Source organism: Sparus aurata, chromosome 2 (assembly GCF_900880675.1).
Source record: "Sparus aurata chromosome 2, fSpaAur1.1, whole genome shotgun sequence".
NCBI lineage: Eukaryota > Metazoa > Chordata > Actinopteri > Spariformes > Sparidae > Sparus > Sparus aurata.
Genome location: NC_044188.1, coordinates 9,394,751 through 9,417,729, shown reverse-complemented (window position 1 = coordinate 9,417,729; position 22,979 = coordinate 9,394,751). Strand labels below are relative to the sequence as shown.

General features: G+C 44.6%; 1 protein-coding gene across 1 annotated transcript in view; it reads right to left on the bottom strand.

The window, feature by feature from the left end:
* Positions 1–22,979, bottom strand: part of traf4a (tnf receptor-associated factor 4a) — a 39,925-nt gene that overhangs the window by 7,863 nt on the left and 9,083 nt on the right. The window contains exon 2 of the mRNA XM_030403163.1: positions 2,708–2,759. Within this exon, the coding sequence (XP_030259023.1) occupies positions 2,708–2,759 (52 nt within the window). The remainder of the gene's footprint in view (positions 1–2,707; positions 2,760–22,979) is intronic.

The window sequence follows — 22,979 nt, the reverse complement described above, 5'->3', positions numbered from 1 at the left end:
GGCTAAACAAATCCCTTTTCACTGCAGCTCTGTCCTTAATGCAACTGTGAACTATCCCTTTACACAACAAATACCATGTTGATTTCTGCATCTCATCAAACAAGACTAAATCCTGAGCGACATGAAGAATCTTTCATCCACACACACAAACACCATTAAAGTCAAATTGTTTGATAGTGTAAGAAAACTGCAGCAGTGAGTCAACTCAGCTGCTGCAGCGTTAACGACTTAGTTTATGGGTCTACAGGACCTTTGAGAGAGAGAAAGAGCGAGGGGGAGAGCAGAGGAAAAGATTTATTTTTTCCTCGGCCACTGAACGATGGGGATGAGTCAGTTTTCTGCCCAAACACCCCAAATCCTCCCATACAGTACGCAGTCCTGAGGATTTACAGCCCGGCTCTGCATCTCCATCCCCCCATGCTGTCACACGGGCTGAGCACTGGTCAAACAAGAAAAGCCACTTCCTCAAAATGTCACAACAGCCCTCTAAACAAATAGCCGCTCGCTAGCAGCTCGTCTGCGCTCACGTGCCTCAGCACGGAAACACTGGAGCCATTTGAAAAATCAGCCACAATAAAACGCTTCCACTTATCTTATTGTTTCTGGACAGACAGACAGACAGACAGATGCCTCTGCCAGACTAGAGAGGTCTATTAAAGCATTATCTTGACCTGTTAAATCTGGTCTGTAGCTAAAGTTAAATCGATGCTGGACTCGCAGCGCTTTTTCTGCTGCCATAATCACATTCTTTCTTTCAAGAGAGGCAAAGAGGAAAAAAAGAAAAAATCCTCTCCAGCAAACTGAAACTCTCATTGTTCCAGCCTTGGAATCTGCAGGGAGACGGCTGTAATGACCTTTTAATAACTTAGTCCCAGGCAGATCAAGGGGGGGTTAAGCTCTTTGGAGCTCCAACTTGGGGGTTTATTCCGTCTGCTTCAGCCATTGTTAGTCCCACACTACTACTATTACTACTGCAGCAGCAGCACAATCCTTTAATGACTGCACTCGGCTGTGTTTGTGCATGTTTTTTTTTTTCTTTTTTGAAGGACAGTGTGCAGCGAAGGAGCGTCACAATAACCCTGACGGTAAGACCACCAGGACAGGGGTAATTTGCAGGCGACTGGGAGCCTGCAAGGGTAAATAACAACGTGTGACAGGTGTGCCATGAGCACATCCTTCCCGTGGGGAGTCCCTGCTATTACAGGCGCCTCCATCGCTCCGAGCTCAGCACTGCAGACCTGTACTGCTGATCCCACTGCAGCTCTGAGGGGTTAATGACTTGATGGCTAATTCAGGCTAATGCTAACTAACTGCATGGAAGAATTACACAGAGCGGTCTACTTTCAATTGATGCCAAAAGCTGCTCAGAAACAGGGCCAATCATTCACCGTTCAGTTGGTTAGTCTGAAATTAAGCCCTGATCCTCGCGTCGCAGTCTCTCACTTTACAGCAGAGACGTCATGCGGGAGAGAGACGTCCTCTCACTCTGAACACAGTTAGTCACTATCTCTTTCCCCTCCGGACTCAATCTGATTAACAGCCTTTGAAAAACAAAGAGAGAAAAGAGCTCAGTTGAAATGAAGATAGCGTTCTCTTTCACCGGACCGGGAGAGAGTTTATTTTGGATGTCGTGGTTCAGTCGGCCTTCCCACTGTTATTACAAGACCTTAAAGTCAAAGTCACCGTCCTGGAGCTGTTTTTCTCTTCCAGTCTGGCAGTTTGCAGCTCATATCTAAACTACATCTAGATCTAACGTACCAGGATTATATGTTTGTCAGGATCTGAGCTGCCCGCCTCGTCCCTGATTTGCATTTTCCTTGTTGGATCACAGCACACGAGTTATTTACATTTTTCCATCACCTGTAATTTGACTATGTTTTGAAGCTTTTCTGGTTTTCATTTTCACAGGTTCCTATTTGTTTTACTGTTTTATTATATGTTATACCTCTAAATACTTTTTGCATCCTCTTTATTTTAGCATTCTTTTCAGCCATGCTTGCCGTCAGGTCCGTAGTCCATGACTCTGGTCCAGACCGAGATATCTCAACAACCACTTTGCTACGTGATCTTCATGATCCCCAGCGGCTCAGTCCTTCTGACTTTGGAAATCATTTTTCTCCAGTGCGGTTTGTGGTTTGGAGTGAAAAACATCTTGACAACTGTTCGATGGATTGCGTTGAAATTTGGCACAGCTCTTAATCTTCCCCTTCAGATTAGTTGCAGTAACTTTCTGACCCTCTTACTCTTCATCTAGCGCCACCATCAGGTCAAACTCTTACATTTCATGACCAAATACTTGCAAAACAAAGCTCAGCTGCAATTTGTGTGAAGTTCTGATTAGCATACGTTTAATCAGAAGCTCAGATGGTAAGTGATCATAATTAACATCAAACCTGCGTCACATCAGTATGTTAGCATGCCGACATTAACATTCAGCTCAAAGCAATGCCATGCTTAAGTACGGACGAGAGCTGCTAGCGTTGGCCCGTGGGCCAAATGTGGCCCTCTAACAGCCTCATTATGGCCCTTTGATCATTTTGTTAGCAGGCTAATTAGCCTATTTAAGGACAGGGAATCTGACCCTTTGAAAAAAGTAGCTACATGAAAAGTGTTTTTACCATCTTATTTGAGAAGAAATCCTAAGTAAAATGATCTTGGGTTGAGGATGAGCAGTGTGTGAAGGTGTGTGTTGAGGTGTGAATGGTACCTTGGCATAGTCCAAAGGCAGCTGATCCTCCGGACACTTGAAGACGCCCTCACTGCAACAGAAGAGCAGAAAGCTTTTGTTATTATTGGAATCACTCTGAATGAAAGACGACTGTGGACAAAAGACTGTTAACATCCACCTCGACAAGGACAATCAGCCATTTTTTTTTTTTGAAGCACATTCAGCGCTCAGTGAGATTACTAACTCCGACCCTGACGGAGTACAACAGAAGCTAAAAGGCACTTCTTTGACAGTCTGTGAGAGCGGCGCTGCGTTGCCCTCAGTTTTCTTCTGTCTCTTCAAGCAGGCTTAATATGAAAAGTTCTCTGAGTCATCACGCCGTATGACGTACAAACACACACTCACATACGCACACCGCACAATAAAGTCAGATGTTTGAGACGCTGCCTTTAATGACTGCGGCTCTTTCATCGTCGCCCTCTCGGAGGATTTGCCCGCGCAGTTGCACTTTTATTACAACAGAGGACAAAAACTACAAGTCGGAGCCTGATCGGTTTATTTATAAAACACAGAGGGATGATTGATGATCCACTTCCAGGCTTTCTTTTACCGTTTCTCTCACAGTTTGGAGTTGGATTTTTTTGCCCTGGTTTCGCAGTCTAGATAACAATGTGCTAGTTTCAACAGGCTTCTGTTTCCTGAGAATAAAGCCGTGTAAACCCTCCTCCTTGCTCGAGGCTGTTCCTCAGGAAAAATCGTCGATTTGCTGGTTTGCTAATGCAGGGGTGAGGAGAGCTTTTTGTTCTTTTCCCCCTCCAGCACTTTAACCCAAAATAAGACTAAGAACTCTTGTTTTACTACAAGCCCCAGTGCAGTTTTTGTGGCGCCACAGAGGAGCCTTCACTGGCCTGTTTTTGGGGCCAGATGAGCGAGTGCCACAGCTTATTAAGGCGCAGCGTCCCTTCCCTGATGTCATCATGAAATATTCACACTTGTAAATAATGGAGCCAGCAGCCGCTTGGGGTGAGCTGCTGCATGGAGTCTAAGCTTGCAGCGGAATAGTGAAGCCATCTTAACGCACAAAGGTTACTTGAGAAAACAGAAAAAGGTGATCAGGGGCTGATCTCTTGAGATGTCAGCGGTGTCACGACACGTCTCGAGCCCCCCCTGCTGTCTCTGAATCAGAGAGGCTGTCTCTGTTACCACGTCCACGATCCTGTTTACGTATTCCTGTTTTCATCTGAAGTCCACAACAGGGATGCACAAAAATGTGCTTTGTTCAAGAGTCACATGCCCTGAAGCTTGATCTGACCTCTCATGCGTAGAGGCCCCTCATACCCCCAACCATGCCTAAATTATGTTTAAACTAATTAAGGGACAACAGTGTGCGAACAGTAAGTATTTGCCCCTCGGTGCTTTAATTTGGTTGGCTGCGATGTCACCTGACCGCTGCTCCCAGAGGCCCAGCGACATGTGACAGGACGGGACTGTTGGAGCACTTGGCCCCGTCTACCCAGCTGCTATGAAACCAGGGAGTGTGTGCTGAAGGAAGGGGGGGGGGATGGGAGCAGAGGTTACAGGCCTGAGAGGGGGGGAGGGTTGATGAAAAGGGCGGGGGCGATGGAGGAGAGAGGTTAATGCATGACGAGACAGCAGTAATTCTCCTCCATTAGGGTCACTGTGTCAGCAGGGAGCTGGAGACCAATTAACAATCCACGACGGGCTGTAAAAGAGGGTCAATCGATTAGAGGCCAGGAGGGGCCCAGTCAGCATCTCATGCGTAGTGTGAAGTCATTTACTGTACTCATCGCCATCACAGAGGAATCATGGCGAGGTATTAGAGAGTGCTGCCCGTCCCACAGCCACAGAGCAAGAGGAGATGGGAAGCGACAGGCTCTCAGCTCCGGACAGGGGGGACAGCCAGAGGCCCCACATCCAGCCCGGGCCCCGAGTCTGACGCACAGAGAGGCAGACAGGCGAAAAGAGCCTAGTCACAGACTGTCAGGATAATTCCTCCCCTGGTCGCAGAGAAGCTCCCGCAGCCACACATTCATGTGTTTGGCCCCACTGCTGATAATAACGCTCGACTCTCTTGGTCGCTCGTGAGACGAACTCGCTGCCGCTTTGTGACAGCACATTAGCAGTGAAAGGTGGAGCCGATGTGTAACACAGCTCCACTTCAATTCCATCCTCTGACTAACAATTCCTCTGACTGCTGAGGGCTTTCTAGTAGAGACAAGAGAGCAGCGTGACAAGACATAACATAACAAACAGATCTGTAAGAAATGGACTGATTACTGATCTTTTCCTTCGTTTATCAAATAATTCGCTTAAATCTTTTGTCAACAACACTAGCTAAAAGTGCTACAGATTACCAGATGCCAAGGATTCAAATTTTTTGTTTTTAAAGAATTTTTAAAAGTGCTGTGGTCATAAACTAGCAAATGTATGTATGCTTGAATGCTAAACTAGGATAGTGAACAAGGTAAATAGTATACCCGCTAGCTAAATATCAGCTTTCTTGTGAGCAGGTGAGCTCGCAGAAACGTTCTAGATTAGCAAATATTAGCATGCTAACAAGCTAAACTAAGACAGTGAACACGGTAACATTATACCTGCCATCTTAAAAAGCTGCATTCAGGCTAAGCAGTGTCATTGTGGGTAAGTTAGCATATTAGCACTGTGGCACAAAATTACCTCAAATTAGCATACCGTCATGCTTGGCTAAAGTGTTGAACACGGTCAATCCCTGCTCTCTAAACACCTGCATATTAGCATTGTCATTTTGAGCGGGCGAGCAAGTGAGTGCTCTAACAGCATGGCTCTAGCGTTGCACTAGCATGTTAGCACTGTCATTGTGCCCAGAGTCATAAGCTAATGATAGCATACTGTCAGGCTGAACTAAGATGGTGAACATGGTTAGCACCTGTTAGCTTAACATCTGCATGCTAGCAATAGCACTGTGGGCGGGTTATCTTGCTAGTTGAGTCATTCAGTAAGCTTATTATGTTTAACAGTAATACCGACATGCTAAAATAAGATGCTGAACATGGTGAACGTCATCAGCATGTTAGCAGTGTCCTTGTGAGCATGTCAGTGTTAGCATTTAGCTTAAGGTACGCCCTCACTGAGCTGCTATCATGGCTCTAAGCTCCTGTGCGCGTAAGCTGCTTGATGAAACGATTAATAGATTATCAGAGTTGTTTCCAATTATTTTTGTTGATCCCGTAATTGATCTTTTCTCCTCATGACAAATTTGACTTGAGGCCAACATCGACCAGCTGTGAAACATTCTCATTTGACTCATCTATTAGACAAAAATGAGTCCCTTTTTTGGCTCATTTGTCAGATGCGTTAGCTTTGGGCCCTAGATTATTGGTGAAAAAGAATTGCACGGTTAACCGGCAGGCGTTAATCAATCCTCGCAGCCCTAACGCAGTCATTAAAGGATAAACAGAACTGTTACACTAAGCCCAAAGGGAAAACTCCTTTGTGTACAACCTCACAAGTGGTAACTTGCACCTCACAAACAGCCAGCTCTTTTAAAAAACAAGTTTCACACCAATCTTCTCCCACTGATCTCTGACCACAGTTCACACCCTCGTCAATGAACATCCAGGGTGAGAGGCTGATAAACAAGTGCTCCAGAATCGTGTTGGGATGTCACAGGGGAGCAGCTTCAGACCGGACAGCGTACAGTATAATACAACCACCTCATTAAACTTTTATCGCCTCCTTCTGTCCGCTCGCGCTGTGAGAGTGGTGGAGGCTCTACAGCTGCTCTGCTGCTGAGACGATCACGTTCAAGTGGCCCCCACATTTACAAAGCGATCACATTGTGTTAACCTCTGGAAAAACACATTCACCCCCCGCAGGTGAAATGAACCCACACGTCAGACACATCGTCGCCTCGGACCCCGAAATCCCTGAAATCTTCTTTTTCAGGTGCAGATTTAACAGCCGCCAATTCATGCAGCTGATACCACGAGGACAGCCGTCACAACATGCCTCATCACACTGCGCGCGGCTCCTGACAGGCAGACGGTGAGACATACAAATCCCTCAGGTTTAATCCCACCGGCGCAGAGCTCAGGGCTGTTGGTTGTTTTTTTTTCAAGCAACAGCGACCAGCCTGCAGGAGGGGACGCGTCGGCAACAGGGACCACAGAGTAACCTTGAGACCTGCTCCACATTAACTCCAAAACAAACCTCCTCGTGTTTACAGTTGTTGGCGGGCAGGGCAGTTGAGACTCACTGAACAAACTGAATCAAAAACGTGAGGCCTTCAGAGAGTCTGTGGCACATTCACACATTAAACAGACCTCTCTCTCACTCAAGGTATTTTCTCATCGACTCAGATAGCATCAGGAGCCTCGACTGAACTTATCTCCTCCAGGAGCTCAATGCCGGCTTTTATGTTCGTCCTCGCGCTAAACCCTTTTTGTCTTTTCAAGTTATAACCGGGATTAACTCTTATATACACAAACAAAACCTTAAATTCCTCCAGCGCCCTCGACGCAGGCCTCCAGCCTCACAGCTGAAACCAAACTCTCTGCTTTCTCCTCGCAGGAAGTCGGAGAAAACAGGAGTTTTGTTTTATCTCAGATGGAGTTCCCATAATCTACACAATCCATCTGGGTTTGAGTTTGTGTGTGGAGGACTGTGTGTCGTTGAGACTTCTTTCCTCAGAGCCTCCTATTGTGAACAATACTGACGACAGATGCGGAGACATTATATATGACTGATATCCTTCAATGTATCGTCGGTCTGTGACATTTCCTTAATGTTTCAGAAAGCTGATTTTTCATTTCATTTCATAGTCGATTGAGTATTTTGGGGGCTTTGGACCGTTGCTCCACCAAAATAAAATTTCAAAGCATTCACAGGAATTGTATTTTCATTCCCAGAACTCAAGGATACAAATTACTTGTTTTGTCTAACACTATATAAATAGAAAAGACGAAAATACTCAGAAACATACACAGATCTGTAAAACATTTTTAGAAATACTAGTGGCATGGCTTTAAATTAGCATATATTAGCCTGCTATGCTCACACACTAAATGAATTAGAAATGAAACCACGAAATACCAGCATGTTAGCATTGTGGCATGGCTCTAATTCAGCCAGTGCTTGTAAGCTAACACGTTAAATTAAGGTGGTGAACCCGGTTAACGTTGTTTCTGCTAGCTAAACGTCCGCATGTTAGCATTGCATTGTGAGCGAGTTAGCATGCTATTTAACCCATCAAGCTTCCTGTCTAAACCTCTGCAAGAAAGCAAGTAATAGTATTTTTTAAAATGTCAAATTATATTAATTATTATCTTTTGTTGGGACCTTAAACTAGACTGTCATTGTTCTGCAAAGTGGAGATTAAATACTGCAGCTTTTAATCAAGAGCTGATGAAATAAACCAGTCTACAACAGATCTTTAGTGAAACCAATCCTGCGCTATACTTATGCAATATATATTGTATAAAGTATTGATACTCACAGTATACTGAAGGTAGAAGTAAAGATAAACTGGCTTTTAATATAGAATAAATCAGGGTAGTCAGCGGTTTTGCACTGACTTTGAAATTAAGTGTGACTTTGGACAGCTACTTTAATTATGGCAACTTCACAAAGAGAAAGCAAAATGTTTTTCCAAAGATTTAATAGTTTATTTTTATGTTTTCCCAGCTGTCTCTGGAGCTGTCTCACCACAACCCACAATTTGTTTTTCATTTCTTCCAAATGAAAATTGAGGGGCTGCCTGCAAGCGGCTCCACATTTCTGCTGGAACAATAGTTTATATCCACTCCAGGATAAAACAAATAATTTAGTATGTGTGCTGTCATCTTTCTGTACAGTTATGAAAATGCTAAAAAGTTTAAATCAGTCTTTAGTTTGGAATTGGGACACAGCCTAAAGGTGTAACAACCCACTTCTAGCAGCCCTACAGGCTGTGCTACTTCTTAAACTGACAATCCCTCTTTCAAACAACTTGCTCGCACTACCTCGAATATAAAGCTGCAGGAGGTATTTGGCCTGCGGTAGCTCGTCCTCTCATCCTCACGACTAGCTGGATTAACGCTCTAACGTGAGCAGTCAATGCTGGCCCCTAAACGAGGTCGAGTGAAGGGGGCTGAGGCCGGGTGGTGTTTCTACCGTTGGAACCTGATACACCGCAGGCGCAGAGCTCCCGTTCGCCCACAGCTGATCTGGCTGTGAGCCGAGCTCTCTCCAGCCCTCTTGTTTGTCTGAACAGGGAGGAGCAGCTCCTACTTTCACAGGAGTGCGATGACACATCAGCCCACAGGTGGATCGACTGCTCCTTCACAGGCTCTCTGTGTGGGACATCCACACAGAACGATGCTGTGACAGCTTCTTGTGTGGGATTTAATACCGACAAGATAAGCTGTCCATACCTGTGGTTTCTCTAGAGATTATATTGTGCATAAGCCCTCTATAACGCTTGTGATGACATCCACTTCCACCGCTGATAACAGGAAGGCAATGCCAACGTCTATGAACACGTCACGTTCTAATTCACTGAGTGAGGCTGCACCTGGTTGTCTTCAACTATAATATCTACGATAAACTCACCAAAATCTATCTCTAGCAGGCAGTAAGACTCCATGCTAAGGGTCGAATAAGTACAAGCTAATGTTTGCTTGTATGCTAAACTCAGATGGTGAACATGGTAAATACAAGGTTGTACCTGCTAGCAAAATGCCAGCATGTTAGTTTTGTTACTGTGAGCAGCGTGGCTCTAAATAAGCCCATGTTAGCATGATAACACACTAAGCGAAGACGGTGAACATAATAAACCTGCTAGCCAAATGTCAACGTGTTAAGTGTTGTTATTGTGAGCAGAAGAACATGCTAGCAGCCTGGCTTTAAAACAGGTCGTATTAGCATGCTAACATGCTAAACTAGGGTGGCCAACATGGTAAGCCAAACATCTCCATTCTAGCATTGTCAATGTGAGCAATTTAGCTCGCTGATGTTAGCATATAGCGTACGCTGCAACACAATACAGCATGTTAGCTAGTCTGATCGACAACTAGGCCTACTATAGTACAAAGTGTAAAGAGTGGGGCTGTAAGTCAACTGTCAGTCAACAGAAAATCAGCAACTATTCAGATTATTGATTAATTTCTTAAACTGTCTTTTAAGTAGGCATATGTAAAATCTAAAATTGGGACTAGCTTCTTTTGCTATCATCTGTTGCGTAAAAGTTAGCATCATTGCCTGTAAACAAAACAAGTTAGACACACAGTCTTGCAGGATAATGAACATCCTTATGTTACTACCGTCCTTCCAGCACTTAGCAAAGCCTTCGAACCAGCCCAGTGGCGGGTACTTAAATCCTTAAGACGAGAGACTTAAAGAGCATCTTCTTCTCTATTTTATGGAGCTGGCACAACCTGCCGTCCTCCCATGATTTTATAAAATTTATTAAAGGTCATCTGTGTGCTTAATCGTGTTCCAATCTGTTCCGTCCTTACTTTGTAAAGCACAAATTTTGTCATTAATTACCGACCATATTTCACCAGGCACAAGGTCATCTGATGAATATTAGTCCAGTCTGAGTTATTGTTTCAGTAATCTGGGGGCTTTTCCCCCCACAGGCAGCTAATAGAGTTGGTCATCTGGCAACGAGACATCAGATAATCATTAATGAAACACAGACTTTATTCATCACATGAATTCTCTTTGGATAAATTCTTAAATGACCTGTTAATTCTAGTCATGTGCAAAGTGGACGTTATTCCCTTGAACATACGTCTTCGGTTTTTGGTCGAACCTGTTAAGAGTTTGGCAGAACATAATATGACACCTGTAAAATCCCATCTGACTTCCTCCGCTCGTCACTAACAGCCACCGGCAGCTGTTTCATACGAAGTAACAATGGCTGACAGTCTGCAGGTCACGGTCATCAACGAGACAGACATAAATTACATCTGACTCAGCGTCAGACAACCCCAAAAAGACAGGCAGAAAATTCAACCGCTTCCTACGGTGATTACACACATTCACATAAATCAAGCCGAGCTACACTTTTGAAGCATAGTTTTAAAATCTCAATTTTATGATTCTTCATCCAGACAAATACTAGTTTTTTGTTGTGTTGCCTTGCCAAAGCAGGAAAAAAAAAATGATGCAAGTGGAAGAAAGGCACTACTACGAGACTGTACGTGTGTGTGTGTGTGTGTGTGTGTGTGTGTGTGTGTGTGTGTGTGTGTGGGTGGATGTCTGGCCTCTTTCCCGGGCTTCATCTCTAGCACCCCATGTAACACACTCGCCAGGACCAAATGTGGACCAAGATAGAAAAACCATTTAAAAAACGCTGCTTTTTATTATGATCTACACTGACACCACCTTACAACAAAAGAACACAGGTTTGGATGCTTCTGGGATTTTGTTTCCTCTCCATTGTAATATTCAGAAGTAATTTTACAACCACACACACACACACGTTACGCTGTGTGGATCCGGACTGTCAGGACACCTGAGGCCAATCCTCGCCTGTGACATCATCGCTTATGTAATGATATTCATTTCTCCTTGCAGTTCACCTCACCGTGCTGACATTTGTGTGCACAAGCCATCTGTGCGCGAGTTCACACAGTGATAAAGCTTCCAAAGGTTAACAAATTCTCAGTTTGTTTTTTCCCTTAAATGTCAGCTTTGCAGTAGCACCGGCTGCAGATAAAGAGCTGCGTACTGTACTCTATCTTATTTAAGGACTTCTGGTGAAGCGATGAAAGTTTGATAACAAACCAAAATCTGTGCTCTTTAATTTTTCATGATGGCACGAGATAGTTGAAGACATCCCGGATAATATTCTGGCACGGGATGTATATGTTTTAAAAAAATAACTTTTGGCTTCTTGCACGAAAGAAAATCGCACAAGAACTGCTGCAGGAAAACCCAGAAACACAGGACGGCAGCTGTCGGAAAATTGAAGAATACATGATGCAAAATACAGGAGGAAATTAAGCTATAAGATGTATAAATATTGTTTTGCCCATGCCAACCCACTCATTTTGGCAAAAAGATGAACAGAATAATTCCAAACTGTAGCCAACAATGTATATTTAGAGCAGGTATTTCCATTTTGGTGCAAATTACTGCCCCAAAATATAACACACAACAAACACATATGCTAAACGTTCAACAGAGACACACTAGAGTGACACATGTTGCAGTAAATGGTGTAACAATTCTGTTAGCATCATAATTTGTCCACTTATGATAAGGTTACCATGTAAGGGCTTAATGGGAAACAATTAATACACTTTTATAGTTTTATGCTCTTTCCTGAAAGTAGATCTACATTTCCTTGAAGGAAATATTTGCTCGCGTGATTATATAAATGCCGCCGAGGCAAAAAAAAATCAGACGGTCGGATTGAATTTGTGAGCAATTAAGACGATGACTCATCAACTTGCCAGGGGTGCAGCTTTAGACACAGCGCCATGATAGCAAAGCGTAACGGGAAGAGCCACCTGCCAGAGGACAAGCTGGATACAAAAACAGAGCAAGAGAGGAGAAAGGGGGGAGAGGAAGGAAGGAAGGAAGGAAGGATGGATGAATAGATGGAGGAGGGAGGGCCAGAGGGAGGAGGAGCAGCCATCTGCGGCCTGAGCGCGAGCCTGCGAGATGCCATAATCCATCCTTAAGTGTGTGAGGAGGGGAGACAGCGCTCGCAAGTATTTATAATCCCCCCTCGCACTGTCTCCTTCCATCAGCCTGATCGGACTTTGACATAGAGTCGTTATCAGAGCAGGGAGGGTTATAACATGAAATGCTAATCCAGCTCTGCTTAGTTTGTTTTCGGTTGACTTTATGAATCAAGTTGATTATGGCTACGTCCTAAAGCTCACCTGTGATTTAGCGGAGTAGGTTGACATTGTGGAAACACCGTTATGTGCCTTTTCTGCAGGGAGTTAGACGAGAAGATGGAAACCAATCTCATGTCTGTTAGATTTGAAGCTAGCACCAGCAGCTAGTTAGGCTAACTCAGCGCAAAGACAACAGCTACGTGGCTCGATCTGTTGGTTCTCATACAGATGAAACAAACACGTGAATTAGTGACCTTGTTGCCTTCAAATAGCTACAGAAAGGCTAACTGTTTTCCCCCTGATTCAAGTATTTGTGCTAAGCTAACCGGTTGCTGGCTGTAGCTTCATATTTGGCAAACAGATTAAGAAGTAAGGAAGTAAAACCTGCAGTTAGTTAGCCTACCGTTAGCACAAAGACAGCTTTGTTAGCTTAGCATTATTATTAAATTTATCTGCTGGCGCCACCAATTAATAATCCATCAGATGACCGTCTTGACTTTTTGTTTGCATCTTTTTTATACTTCAGTTTTTGTACATCATGCCACAAAGCTTTGTGCAAAGCTAAGATAGCCAGCTGCCGGCTGTAGCTTAATATTTGGCAGACAGATATTAATGGTCATCTTCTCATCTAACTCTTGACAAGAAAATTACTCACAGAATGTGGGCTACATAGGTGATACCACGAGTCTGGCTAAACACTAGGCCTACGACATTTAAGGATACCACCAGCAGCTAGTTACCAAACTAAGCTAACTGCTTTAATTAGCTTTGCATTAACAAAGTTATTCTTTTGGTAAACCAAAGAAATAATCCAGAAGATTACCCAACTAAACTTGTTATATATATTTTATATATATTTTAGTCTTTAGTTCTGTTTAAAGAATAAAAATAAAATGTCCCAACGTGTGAATTCGTAATCTTGTGCTAATGGCCATTAGCTTCACATCATCCTACAAATACGAGCGTGGTAACAATCGCCTCAGCTTTTCTTTTCTCATCCTGTTGAAAGAATTGCGTGTACGGATACGGATTTCAATCTCAGTTATGCAGTTTCATACCTACACGGACTGTTTCTTCACTGCGCTTGGCAGGCGATCAAATAAATAAAACCACAAATGTAATAGAATGCTGTAGGTTCTTTTGTTTTCCTGGTCGATTTCATCCCCCAGATTATACTCTGTATGCAGGAGGTACAGGAAAATCAATCCACTTTCATTAACTGCTGCTGATCTGGGCGCAGGGTGGGGGTGCTGAGAGGGAGAGAGGTCTGTCCCATCGGTTGTAGCGGGAGCTGAGCTCATGCATGCATGAGTGCAGTCACCCTCACCCACGCTGCAAAAACAAAAAGACAGACAGAGAGAGAGAGAGAGAGAGAGAGAGAGAGAGAGAGAGAGAGAGAGAGAGAGACCACCACAACGGAGGAGTAACTGCATGCAGGAGGGCCTGCACTGCGTACATGAAAGGAAAGATGGAGGGCTTGAAAGGAGATGCTTTATGTTTGATCTGGTTGAAGGGCGGTTTGTGGAGGGGCGGGGTGGGTGGAGGACTGCGCCCGGAGATCAATGAAAGTCCTGAGCTTAAACATGTCGCACATGCATGAAGGACCCGCTGGTCTGTGAAGAAAGTGCTAAAAGCTGCTGTCAAGGTTGCAGCAGGTGTGAAATACCCCACTCTCCATTTTACTACCCGCCTTCACACTTATGCGAAGATTCAAATGATGCCGGACAACAAGAGAGCGATCAAGTGTGATTTAGCCCAAATGGAAGCACTTACGTGCTATAAATTTCCCCCCAGACACGTGCAAATTTTAGCAGTTTTAATCACAGATGGCCGGTCTAATTTTAGCCCAGCCTCAGAGGGCAGATTTCTGCTCAAAAGGGCGATCCGAAAGCGACGGCGACTGGCTTCGAGGAGCTGCGACGCTGCCACGCTAATCCTGTGGAATGCCTGCACTGGACGAAGGGGCTCTGAGACTGCCAAGGCATCGCCTGGCCTATTAAAAGGAGAGCTGCCTGCCAACTGTATGCATATGGCATCGGGGAAAAGCGGTACTAGACACAGTCGCCTTCAAACGGCATTAATGAATCAGCCATTGGAGTCACAATCATCATGAAGCACAGCATGAAATCGCAGCGCTAATACAGATTAAGTGTGGAAGCAGCAATGTGCTCCGGGCTGTTGTACAAGCTGTCGATCAAAACGAGAGAAAATGGGTGCTGTGCATTTTTCAATTAGTGTGTGAATTCTGCATTAATGCGTGTCATCCAGGAAACTTGCTCCAGTGCAGGTGTTTGTTTCGAGTCATTTCTGTTTTCCTCAGCCATTTTTTTTTTACCACTTCCGAAAACACTGACATTCTGAAAGCCGGACCAAAAAAGACAACATCTAAAAACATAAAATGAACACAGACAAATCATTCAATCATCAGGTCAAGTCACGAGTCATTTTAGTTTTGCCGAGTCAAGTTGCAAGACTCACAAACGGTGAGTCGAGTCCACATCGCTGCCCTCAGGTGTGTAGAAACTACAGCTTATTAACTACTTTTTAAATAAATGTGAAAGTTGCAATCTTATTTTATCAATCACGGCCATGAGACGTAGATTATTATAGATCATCCCATCAACTGAATAAAACCGGAGCATCTCTACTCTTCCTGTGTAGGCACATTCAGAGTCAAATGCCTCGTATATGAACGCATACTTGGCTAGTAACGCTATTTTCTAAATCTTACTGTTTGTCAAAATTATTATTTTTACATCAAGCAGGTCTTAACCTCTGTGGAGGAACGAAGAGGAGTATGCCAGTGGCTTGTTAGCCGCTCCTAACGGCTCATTATTCCGGCGTAACGACCTCCTTCTGCTCTCCGTGGGGTTTGTTTTTATGAGTTTCCAAAACCACCAAGATCTGTTTCACCCCCAGCCCAGAAGCCAAGAGGGACAGTTTCTCTTTAAAGAGAGAATTTACTCGGCTCTTGGCCACCAATCGGCGAGGCATCAATCAGAGGCCACTTAGAGGTAAGGTTTCACGATTTAGCAGCACCTATAGACACATGAGCTCATGGCACCAGAAGAGGGAAAGGCTAGCTGCTGTTTGGCATACTCTCATCGTGAATCACATTTTATAGCAGAGTGCTTCAGCTCTCCTTGTTTATGAGAGACTCCTCTCAATGCCAAAGCCAATAGCAGACAAAGGAGACAGTTGTTTTGAAACACGGACAGATCTACTGTGTTCCCCCGAGGACGCAGCCTCCGAGCCCCCCCATCACAGCCCCCTTCAATTAAAACCATTCTTTTATGAGTGACTGTCACTACTTAGGGAAGATGTGGAGCAAAGAGTGTAAACAAGCTGAGTTGGAAAACAACATCTGCAACTAGGCTAAAAATTTTTTTTTTACAGAGAACCAGACCACTGAAAACGTCTTACATCACGTCCAGGAGGAGACTGACCGATGGGCAGATTATCTCACCTTGGCCACCGCGACCAGCAGCAGCAGGTGGGTGCCGCAGATAATCTCTCCAACCAGTAGCTTCTCATGGACGACAGATCTTTTAATTAACCCACACCTGTTCACTCCTGCGCACCGGAAAAAAGGCTATGAAACAGAAATCTGCAATCACACCTACAATTTGACTCTTTGAATCTGTTTTACAGGGAATTATTATATTGCTCTTTTTCATAAAGATTGTTTTCATCGTCAATATATCTGTCGACTCGTTTTTTTTTTTGGAGGGAAAATGCTGAAAAGTTGTTGATCAGTCTCTCTCGAAGCCCAAGTCGACGTCAGCAAATGTCTCGGGTTTAACCACAACCCAAAAATATTCAGTTTAGAGGAGTGAAGACACCAGATAACATTCACGTGTTCGAAGCCGAAACCAGAGAAATGTGACGAATTCATTATCAGAACAGTTGGCGTTTGATTAAATAGTTGAAAATCATAAAACCGGACTGATAAATTTGTGTTTTGTTTGTGAGTTTCCATCCATTTTTGTGCGCTACTTCAATTTACGGAGTGGAAACATGCATGAATTCACATTATTTCGCAGATAGTGTGGACATTCTGTGACAATCTTTCCTACATCTGTATGTAACTCTGGAAAACGGGATCATCCACCAAGTGTTTGTCGTTTGTAGGTCACTGCCCACGCTGGTCCGCTGCTTTGAACACAAACGTTATCAATCTGGGGAACAGCAGAGGGAACAGCTCTGTACTCATTAACCAGCTGCATTTTCTTTTCTGCCTGTCATAGATAAGTATTTCACTCACATGCCACACACACACACACACACACGCACACACCTCTCGAGCTGACCTGTTATGTGTGTGCGAGATAGCAGGTGTGGGTAAACCATTATCAGCTTTGCTGTGTGAGGGAGTTATTTTAGTCCGATCCCACAAGAACACCTTCGGAGAGAAATGTGCAATGCCCTCAGTGACACACCCCGTAATGAGCTGGAGGCTAATGAGCAGTCCGGTTCTGCAGAATCATTACAGGAGATGTTTCTTTTTCTTGTTTTTTTTTAAAATGGGGCGACACAATGACTCAACCTCACCGATTGTTTGATGCCCATGTTGTGAAAAGTGATAAGAATAAGTTCCTGCCTCAGATGAACTCTGGCAGACTGAGGTCACGCTGAACTGAAGACGGAGCAGAACGGAGTTTGGTTTAATGATTCAGATTTTCCCCTGTCAGAGTCTGTGACTTGCCTCACTGTGATTCACCGTTATCAGAGCGGCGTGCGGGAGGCGCAGCCGTGAGTTTGATGTTCTCATGAGTCACTTGTGTTCCTCTCAGGCAGAAACGACTGCAAACTTTTGTCTCTCTCAGCGTCGTCTTAACTTAACTTTCTTCCCCGATGCCGCCGCTTACCTTCATAAAGCAGTCGGAGTGACGCCTCACTTTCCGCGCGGATATCCAAAAAAAGAAAGCCGGAGTTATATAACGTGGATCTCAGCTTCCGGCTCATTTGCATTTTCATTGAGCTGCGAGCGGAAAAGCTCCTTTTCCTGATTTGTCAGTGTGTGAGGTGTGCACATCACTGGCAGTGACAATTTTAGGTCCTGTGCTTTTGTGTCCATGGTAACTGGGAGGGAAGGTGAGGGCTTTTTAGGTGTGGGTGTGTGTGTGTGTGTGTGTGTGTGATGAGGGAGCAGTTGGCAGACGGTGAGCACACACACAGACACATGCACTAATTCACAAAAAGTAAACAATCACTGCCCGCATCATCATCATCCCGTATAATCACCACTCAGACATGCTCTGGCTCCTGTCTTTTCTCTTATCAGTCTGAATCTGGGAAGAACACATGTAGATATAGTCCAAAACAACCACAGGAACCCGCCTCCGGCCTGAACGCGCCCTCCTCTGCGGGCTGACTGTGAGCCAGCTCAGAGCTGCGCCTCCTGCAGTTGTCCACTTCTCTGCTCCGTGGATGCAATTTCTTTGTTCGGCGAGGCGAGGTGCTGACGTCAAAATCGCCTCCTTTGTTTCAAAACGCCTCGGCTGCATTGTCCCTCCAGCGTGAATACTTCAACCCGCCTCTGTTGCCGGGAGCAACAATGAGATAAATGACAAGATTTCTCAATCAGCTCATCAAAGAGCAGCAGAGGAGTAAAGATGGGCATGCAAAGAGGAATTATAGCGACTGATAGAGATGTCACCACGAAGCCATCACTTCAGCAAAAAGGAGGTTTTTGTCAGATGTAGTTTATGTAAAGATTAACCAGCGATTTTCTTAACAATTGCACTCTGCAACAAGTTGAGTGAATGAGCAGAGGTGTTCCTGAAGGGCTGCGACGGAACAGATGTGAGGACAATCGACTCGCTGCTGCTCCTCACTTGATATCGTTTTTCTAGCTTTCTTTGTCTCAGGGTCGTCTGACGATGGCTTTGGGAAATTTATGATGGCCATCTTTTTTAACGAAAGTCATCCTTAATCAATAATAAAACTGATGTGAGGCAACTTCTTAATCTTCCCCCACAATCAGCCAATCCCGAGCCGTTTCCGAGTCTACAGAACAAGCGCTCCCTCATCCTGAATGATCCCATCTGGACGTGCACCTGACAGAGCGACTTCCTTCCTGCGCGGCTCCCTTTCATGGGATCAATAGTTGGCTTGTGTAGAGAGAGGAAGACGGAGGCTGGGAGCATTAACTCTGTGTTGACATATCTGAGCGAGATGCAAGAGAGAGGCCGAGACACAACACAAGGGAGTTAGTGTACTTGGCGGAGTCATTGAGCTGTTTGGTTAAAGGAGCACCACAGTAAACAGGCCAGCTGATGAGAGGAAGAGTGTTGGCAGGAAGGAAGGACGGGAAAAAAAAAGGGCGGAAAGGCTGAGGGGCAACCGGGCGCTGACCTTAACATCGATGTGGCCCCTCGTGGATAAATGACTATAATTCAGAGTGTGTTCGCTTCAAGTGAAGGGCTTAACTGCTCCGGCGACACCTGTTCTGCTCTACAGAGGAGCCTTTCACTGAGGACAGGTGTCTCTGCAGCGAGCCGCCCACTTCCCCTGCGCTGCGCTCCGCTCCCAGCTGCTCTCTTTTCAAACCTCAGACACAGATTCCTCACATGCCGGCCTGACAGCTTGGCAACCACTGCAGCGGTCCCTCAGCTGCCTGCAACTATGAAGACAACTCCCCAACAAGTCCTCTGCCAGAGCATCACGGGACACATCACGTCCACTGATACTGCAGGATCTGCTCCATGGGAAGTTCCCTATAGAGGCAGTGATAGCGGACAATAACATAACACCACTTCTGTCACAATCACCAGTTTGACTCAGATTCAAGAGAAATTATGAAAATGACTGTATGAGGAAGTGTAACCTGTGGTCTTTAGATCAGCGCTGCAACAACTGCAACTGTTTTCTGTGGACCGAAGTGATCGATTAAGTTGTAAAATGACAATCAGCTGTGGAGAAAAATGCCCATGTTTATCCTGCAGGTTCAAAGACTGGAACCAACGACCCCTCCGGTCACAAGCTCGCTCATCTAACCCTTAGGCAACCACTGCCACAAATTGTCTTTATGCAAACATAAAAATTGTAAATGAAAATAACTAGAATGGCAGTCACTAGAGCGCATACCTTCGCCAAGCCCCCTTCCATTAAGTGAAGCTTGATCTAGCATCAAATAAAACTGAATTAAATCCACTACATCTGGATTTTATCAATTTGGACCTGCATGAAACTGTACCCACTCATATTTACCAGATATGATTCTTTTCATCAAGATCCATTAATTATGGAATAACTCAAGAAAATAAGGAAAAATATTTTTAAAAAAAAACTATTTTCGTTTTTGAATTAATAAGAGAAATCTGCCAATTATAAAATGTCAGAAATCAGTGAAAAGAAAAAAATGCATGAGACATTTTCACCACAATATACAACTGACTATCAGATAAAACAAATCAAAGCAGCTAATTGATTATCAAGGCAGCTGCCAGTTAATTTCAGACTAATCATGTAACGGACCCTAACGTGGGCCTGATGGTGTCCGGGAGCTCATCTAACACCCCGTTTTGTAAATTCACTCATGCATGAATGTTTGACACAAATCAGAAAAACAAAAAATCACCCTGCTGGAATGATTTCTGTGGGAGCGTGAACACGTGTGTGTGTTGTGCGAGTCTGTCGGCTCTCGGGCTGGTTCACTGACCTGCGAGCAAGACAAACAGATTGGAGTGGGGGGAGGTCGGTAAGCACAATAGGAAGCAGAGCGCAGACGAAGCCAGACTGAAAAAACCTTGAAGTATCTGATGTTTACCTCCTTCATTAGAATCGTGTGGAGGGGCTGGCTGCAGCGGTGGGAACAGGCACCAGAGCATGTATGTGTTATGATAAGTACACCTTTATCTGAGCTGTTTCACATAGCATGCATACCCGGGCACGTGTACGCACTAGCCATGCGCTCCAGATCTGGGCCAACTGGCTGCGGTCCAGCAGCAGCAGCAGGGCTGGGTTTGGTGGCTCGGTCCCAGCATGCTCGCTGTGTGAGGGGCAAGGTACTTCGCTGCATAGCTGGAATGTTTTCCGTCTTTGTTTGGACCAAAAAGGCTGCGAGATTGGTGTTAAAGGAGCTCGTATAGAGGAGGGCAAGTTCAGGCATGCCTATAACTGTGTCGTACAGGGAGGCTGCATACGCACTGCTGCTGCGGCTCATATAGTGTCATTAGGTTCAGAGATATTCATATAATGATACACCCACACCACATCCTACACATAAACCCTGAACGTCTTTAAAGAAAAATTCCAGTTTATTACAACTTTTGCCATCAGAGCTTCTCTTGGCAACTGGAAACTGCTGTGATCTGGGAGCACAGTGGTGTCACTAAAGAGAAGTTTGATCATAAATCAGTTAATTTATCGTTTAAACTGTCCTTTGTACACATCAACAGACTGATTTTATGACTCAAACTCATGTATCATAGTTGAAAAGTTAACAGGACTAAAAGAAAAACAAAAGATTTCAAGCAAAATTACTATTGGCATTTCAGCGAGTATGTTACGTACGTCACATCGTGCCATTTCTGTCACCATGAGTCTCAAAATCAAATGTTTTTTTTTTTGGGAAATAATAGTGACAGGTGGCCGATGAAACACTGAGAACAATTCGTGTCCTCCATGTTGGAAACATTTACGGCTGGACAGACAGGCGTCCGTGAGTCATTTTCGCTGACCTGACATTTCTTCTCTTCTTCTGTTACAGTTGGACTAAATATTACACAATCTGTCACCGTCTGTACGTCGACCAGCTGATCTACTGGTTGACTTATCTCTTCAGGTCTGGCTTTCAGTCCAAACGACCAGGTTTAGATGAGTGTCAGGACCCCTTAACGTGATTCATTAGACCACGGGCGGCCACTTGAGTTTGTGTGTTGTTGGCCAAGTTGTTAAGACCCGTCTGATCTCTCATGTTGTTCTTCAACAAAAACTAAAAGCCAAGTTGTAACAAACCATGAATCTCCCTCAAGGGAACCGACTCTGTAATGTTAAATGTGATACACTCAAACAAATCCAGATGTTTTTTGTCTTCATTTTGACAGAAAAAAAAACACAAAAACGCCCAGAGGTGCAATGTTTCCTTCACAGCCAAAACCACCTGTGACGATGACTCCGGCTCTTCACGTAACGTTAAGTCAAACACTACTTTGCAGTCATTTGAAGTTGTTCTCTGCAGGTGAATTCGGGTGAGTAGGAAGCTGAGTCACGGTTTAAAACGCTGTCAACAAACCACAAATTGCCTCCATCCAAACTCTTCACATCGTTCTCGACCACACAGCAGTCAGAAGACACCATCATCTACAGTTCTTTATAAAAAACGACCACGCCAGAAGCATTTAGGGCGTGTTCTCGTCCAACCTCAAGCCTGTTTCGCTTGTGAGTCAGATAAAATCACTTTCCAAAGCCTTTCAAAAGCGATGAATTGCGCTCAAGCTGGCTGCCACCAATAAACTTCCCTCGCAGTGGAGAGACGACCCGAAGGTGACGCGCGTCGAGCCGCTCCGTCACAACGAGAGGCCCAAACATCCCAACGAGGAAATCCACCTAAGAGTTTAAAGTCTTCTGAGAGTTTCATCCCGACACGAGTGCCCGCCCTCGTTTCTTTCACGTCCACGCAACACACAGCTGTCGCAACACCGAGCCGCCATAATAGCGCATATCTTCTCTGCAGCTGTGTGAGAATGGTCAGGCCACTTTCTCTCAGCGATGTCATCATCACAGCTGCATCTCTAAAGCCTCTCCGCTTCCTCCCAGGAGATCCAGCACGATTACCTTATCCTGAAGCAGGCCGGGCTAACATCCATCCGTCTCTGTGGGAAAGGATCGCAAGAACGGGGCAAATTCTCAAAACGACAACAGCGAGAGAATTAAGTTGAACAAAATTCTTTTTGTCCATCAAAGTTATCTGATTAAGAAAAAGGGGCAGAACGCTGAACTTTGTTTGCTCCCTATGCTCCAGACCGTGGTGAGAAAGTGGACTCTGTGTTTACAGTCGTCACGGTGTTGGAAGGAAAAAGTGAATTATCTGACTGTCTGTAATAATCTCCCCTCTGTAAGTGAGAGTTTGTGGGTCAAATCTGCAGCTCCACTTCATTTTTTTCATGCCTGCTTTCTTAAACACGGGTAATTACTGGCTATTGAATGTCAACATCCATTTCCTTACACCCATAAAACACAGTGATTTAGGGTCGTTTCCTGTTGTTTGTTTGGATTACATTCCCAGGCTTTCATTTTCAGCTTAGCGCAGCCCCTTTAATGTGCATCCAAGTTCAAGTGCCGCCGTTCGTACTGGAGCTGAGGAGAAATTTATCAGCGTTTTAGAAAGCCGATTAATCGTTTCAGACATTTTGTTAAGGCAGAAGTATCATTTACTGATTCTAGTCGATCTCTGTCAAATCTGTGCTGTTTTCTCTGTTTGTTTGTTTAGAATGTGAATATCTAATATGGATTTGAAAGCTAAACATGTAACT